The following is a 5725-nucleotide window of genomic DNA, read 5'->3' on the forward strand; positions in this document are numbered from 1 at the left end:
TTTCTAAAAATAACTCTCAATTATCTTTACTGCAAAAATTCTGAATGTAACAGGAGATCATATTGTAGCATAAAAAAATGGATGAATGTGGACTTAATCCCAAACCAGATTCATTTCGAAACTGAACTTACTTAGGCACAAAGATACTTGAGTTTACTTAAATTAAATCAAATAAAATCATGAAAGATATGCAGTGATAAATTCTATATTAGACACCTTTATTATAGACAAAGTTGTCATAATTAAATAAAGAAACTTGAATATATATATATAACACATTTAATGTAAAATTCATTCTTAGCCAAAATTACAAATTCCACTAATTACCATAGATAGAATTTCGAAATTATCATAAAATTGGAAAAAATATATTTAATAAAAAGTCAGCCAAATTTTACAAAGATATTACACTATTAATTTTTCATTATTTTAATTTTTTTTCTTCATAATTTTAACCATTGTTCATCGTCTTTTGTAATCTAATAGTAGTAGCAATAGGCAGTGATATCAATTGGCTATGTATGATACTGTCATGTAGCAGACCATACAGTGTACGCATATAAAATCATAAATATATATATCTTCAGTGCATTCGCCAGCATACTGCTTCATTACAATATAGAGATGCTTCTTTCCTTATTTGACTCATTTTCCCCACGGTAAGAGTACATTATTGCACTGGAAGTGACTAGTTTGCGTATCATTTTAGTTAAGAAACACCATACAAACATATAGCTAGGTGCCGACCCACTAGACAGGGTAGGTACTAGGAGTACGTAGTATTACTATTTCTAAGCGAAGATTTTGTTGAGAATCATTTTGATGGGTCCTTGCTCGGCAGACCTATCCTGGTACCAGGGCTGCATATGAGCTCCAATGGCATAAAGATGGGAGCCACTCTTTCCATGGAACCCAACTATTTTGCCTTCGTTTCTTGGAGAAGTGAAATATGTGCCCATCTCCTCCCCAAATGGCCCGTACCTTCCTCTATTGGTGTAGAAAGTCAAGGACTTCACTACAATCTTGCATGCGTCTCCCATAACCGGTCCATAATATCCACTCATGCCAGTCAACACTTCGTGTGGATACTCAAATTGAATCTACATGCCATTTTAGAAAAATACAATCAATTATCATCTAATATTACATATAAATTATACAATTTGTCAGATCCATTTATATTATAGCAGGAAAACAAATTGTATTACCACATGACAGCTACCATCGTTGTTGTTTCCATGCTTAACAGACCACATGGATTGGCCATTGCGATCATACTCTATTTGAATAGAGAGAATGGCTTCTCCTTTTGTCAAGAAGATCTTCCTAATCCCTGTGAAGACTCCATCATCCCATGGCTTACCACCATCTCCGCCCCAAGGCCCTGAGCCACATGCACCCGTCGGCCCTGAGATCATGGCTGGCCGCAGCCCTTGACCCAACGGAATCGGCACTTTCACCGGCGTTGAAACAACCTTGCCATGAATTCATTGTAAGATCATATAGTAATATGCATGAGTACTTTAGCTTATATATTGTGCTCTTGTAATTCAATGTTAATATACAACTTTTGTTTTACCTGGTCGTGACCATATCTGATGTCGGTCACTGTGGAATTAATGTCGAAACTAGGCCTAGGTAGTGAATACTTTCCTTCTACGACATTAAGGACATGGACTCCTATGCTGTCCACAAACCAACCTTGTTTGCCATGAAATCCAACGACAATTCCATCTTTCTGGCCAGAGGAAAAGGGTAATCCTTGTTCATCCCCGAAAGGACCGTACTTCTTCTTGTTGGTGAAGAAGGTCAGGGATTTGATCACAGTTGGCCCTCTTAAGATCAATGACCCGTAATATCCACTTATGTGAGTCAAGTACTCATGTGGGTAGTCAAAAGCTATCTGATTCATTAATCACAAAACATCAACTCTGAAAAGTTAGTCCAACTCCAATCTTACAATATAGTTTATTTAATATTTTAGTACTATACTATACTATCTAGTAGCTACTACTCAGTAATCACCTTGTCCAACCTGAACCCTCCATTTCCACCATTCTTGTTTCCCCAAACCGCCCGGCCATTCATGTCGTAACAAACTTTAATGGAAACGACACCCCCAGAGCGTGCTATATGGATTTCTCGAACTCCTGTATACACTCCATCGTCAAATAACATTCCCCCAGTACCACCCCAAGGTCCATACGACACAGCTTGTTTTACACCTTGTGGCCGATTCGGAATTTGGGCACTAGACTGGTACAACTGAAATCAAGAGAATCAGTCACCATAATATATTAATAGAGTTGAATTTGGTTGGTTGAACAAAATCGAACTGTACTCATGCTTACCTTCTCTTTAGTAATTTCATAATCGCTAAAGTCTCTGTTTTGCCCGAACAAACCCTCTGTTCGCCTCATGTTTGCGTAATCCTTCTCTGCTCCGCTCCCACCACCATACAACTGAAATTTTCATGGGTAGTCATCTCGGTTACATTGATATCACAGCATATAAAAAGGTGGTTTGTAAGTAAATTAAAAGAAAATTGCTATATACGAGAGCTTACAGCAAAATATGTGAAATCTGATATTACATCAATTGTTCTTTTGACAAATAGTGTACTTTGACCTTTTTTTTTCAACCTACTATTTATCTAAAGTGAAGCATGGGTCTTTTCCTGAGATCGTTAATAATACTCACGCATAATGCAAAAATTATGTATCTCAATCATTAATCAATTGAAAATTAATGATATAGTTATAACTGTTAATTCCCAACAATAAAAATAGAAAACGTTGCATAAATTAGGAGTTTTACACACCTTAGTCTCTTTTGTTTCATATTCTCTATATATGCCCCGTTCAGGTGGAAGAGCATAACCTTGATCATCATCAATACTGTACTTTGGATTTGGGCGTCCTTTTGCTCCATACACCTACGAAATTGGCCAATATGATGAAATAGTTGTATGTTGGTGTTACTCCAGTATTTTTAACATTTATTTAGTATTAGACATAATATATACATATACATATATATATATATATGTTAGAGATTATAGGTCACCTTTTCCTTGGCTTCATATTCGCTGTAGCGGCGACGATCATGATTTGCATCCATGTTGTAATGGTCGAATTCTTTTACAGGTCTTCCCATATGTGCAGGGTACCCTTTCATTGGTGATTCATTGTGTCCGTAAAACCCCTACATGGACGCGATGCAAAGGTATGTATGGTATAGTTAGCGTTAGCCTCCAAAATATTTTAATCACACGAGTTATATTGTTAGGATAAAATAAACTAAATTGACATATGCTCACACTGTGATCATTGGAATAATGTTCAGTTTCTTCACTATAAGTATGATTAGGCGGCATAATCATATAGTTTTCTTTCTCTTTTCCAACTTGTCTGTGGTACCCACTCCCTTTCACACCCTCATGACCAGTTGCAAATGCCTGCAAATTCACAAGCAATTAATATAACACTGTACACTTAAAGTATCTCGCTAGAAATTAAACTAATTATATATAGAGTAGCGATATGATATTTACATTAAATATTACACTCATGTCCATTTTTTATAACAAAATATTATACATAGTTATGTGGTAAATTTTTCCAACCAATCACATTGATTTAATTTAAGATGAATTTTAACAAGTTAAAAAGTCTTTCCACATATAAATGATATAGATATGTGTAATGATATAGATATGTGTAATGATTTGGTGTAAAAATTACGTGTAGTCATGCTATGCTATCCACCTTATCCTTACTATATATGCATAGACATCATGTCATCATCAAGTATCTATGATATATCACAGTTAATGACCTGTAACGGAAAAGAAAAATTTATGGTAAATGTACACGTACCTGTTCGTTCTTTCCAATGAAACCGCCATCGGATATAAACATGTTATCCATTTTTTCTCTGACTGCAACCATGATATCAAACGCCTTGTTTCCGCCACCACCACCAGCTCCAAGTCCTGTTCGGTTCTGGGCAGTCTGGGTTTGGACCGTTCTAATGTTCAAAAATGGCTTGACATACACACCGATAGCATCCAAGTGAAGACCAGTAGTTCGGCCATGAAAGCCCACGATCTTAGCACCAGTCAACGAAAAGGAGAAGTGGGTACCTTTTTGAAAGCCATAAGGCCCAAATCTTCTTTTGTTGGTCTCGAAAGCAAGGGATCGGATCACGACGGGCCCGCAGTCGCTGACACTCCCAAAGTAACCACTGATGGAGATGAGGTACTCGTCTGGGTAGTCAAGCTTGACTTTGTCAGTTTTGACTCCGCCACTCCCGCCGTGCTTCTCCGACCAAAGGGAGCAACCCCTCGTGTCGTACTCGATCTGGATGGAATCTATTACGGCTCCATGGCTGATTATTATTTGCCTTACGGAGCAGTAAACGCCGTCGTCCCAGCGGCCACCACACTCTCCTCCCCATGGCCCACCTGACTTGTTGCTCTTCTCGTTTCCCTCTAAATAACTCTGTACTTAATAACATATTTATGTTACACTTATACATGCATGTATTAGTCATATTATATGTTTGTCAGTGACATGAAAGTTAGGCATTATTATATGTATGTGTATCTATTATAATATATCTAGGCATAACGGAATACAAGCAGAAAAGGAAGAAAAAATTTGAACATCTAAAATAGCTTACCATAGTTTTTCAATAAATGGAGAAAATTACTGTGCGACTAAGTGAAGAAGTCTTCAAATGCCAAGTTGAAGATATCGTTGGGAGGTGTTTGTGTGTGTATGTATATATATATTAGAGAAAATGTATTTGGGTGATGGATGAAACTGAGATACCAAATTCCAATACTATTCATGATAAATTTTTCCATGCTATATCTATAAATCGATATACATATACTTATAATTCTTTAATAAAAAAAAATACTAGTGCGCATATATTAACTTTGTACGCCAAAATCAATCACGTCTAAACATGAATTAATAAATAACTCCCTATATGATAAAAATCTCAGTATTCGTAAATAGTTATTCGTGAAAAATTGCTCATTAGTCTTACAATAAAACAACCGAAAAGAAGAAGAAGAATCTAATCTATCAAGAACACGAATCTTCACAGAAAGTGCCAACTTGACCCTTCAAAAATGTTCGAAACGCATAAAATGTCCATTCGATGCCATCAATTATTTTTCTTTCTGGAACGATACTCTGCAATATGATTTTCATCCATACACGTACGTTTTGGATTAATACCAACGCAATTGTTTTTTTTTCTTTTTATAAATGAATTTTTAAAGCATTTTCTTAGGACTAGAATATTTTTTTTTAAAAAAAAAGTCCCATGTACTGCATTGAGTCCAATTGGTTACATACATCTTTCGATTTTGAAATAATTCCCCAATTAATAAAAAGGTAGAAATTAGATGTAGTACCCAATTTAAAGCAATCTCTTTCATTTTCACCAATTATTTTAGATTTTGACCTTAATACCTAATATTTCATTAACATACTTATTATATCCCTCTCATTTCATATTGAACTAGTGGGAAGTAAATAGCACGACAGAGGCAGAGATTGAGATTTTTACATTAGACTTCTAGTAGTGTTTTAAGGGTAATATGGGGAATGTGATTAAAAAAGTGGGTAATATTCAACTAAATGTTATTAGTAGCTATTTTTGGTTAACTAATCCTAAATCTGGATACTTTTCAAGTTATTAGAGCTCA

General features: G+C 35.6%; 1 protein-coding gene across 1 annotated transcript; it reads right to left on the bottom strand.

Moving 5' to 3' along the window:
• Positions 1-552: 552 nt before the first annotated feature.
• Positions 553-4833, bottom strand: LOC133803355 (jacalin-related lectin 3-like). The gene is made up of 10 exons (XM_062241364.1): positions 4684-4833; positions 3879-4502; positions 3320-3457; positions 3067-3204; positions 2822-2935; positions 2352-2462; positions 2026-2265; positions 1580-1903; positions 1209-1475; positions 553-1100 (listed from the first exon to the last, which is right to left on the bottom strand). Exons 1-10 carry the CDS (start codon positions 4684-4686, stop codon positions 792-794), a joined length of 2268 nt encoding a protein of 755 aa, XP_062097348.1. The 5' UTR covers positions 4687-4833; the 3' UTR covers positions 553-791.
• Positions 4834-5725: the final 892 nt, after the last annotated feature.

This window comes from Humulus lupulus, chromosome X (assembly GCF_963169125.1).
Source record: "Humulus lupulus chromosome X, drHumLupu1.1, whole genome shotgun sequence".
Classification (NCBI taxonomy): Eukaryota; Viridiplantae; Streptophyta; class Magnoliopsida; order Rosales; family Cannabaceae; genus Humulus; species Humulus lupulus.

What these genes read in the sequence shown, in the direction of transcription:
- LOC133803355 (XM_062241364.1), bottom strand. An exon ending in AATATGAAGCCAAGGAAAAG is followed by an intron (nt 2,936 to 3,066) that starts GTGACCTATAAT and finishes CCAATTTCGTAG; the next exon opens with GTGTATGGAGCAAAAGGACG. An exon ending in ACGATGGTAGCTGTCATGTG is followed by an intron (nt 1,101 to 1,208) that starts GTAATACAATTT and finishes AATGGCATGTAG; the next exon opens with ATTCAATTTGAGTATCCACA.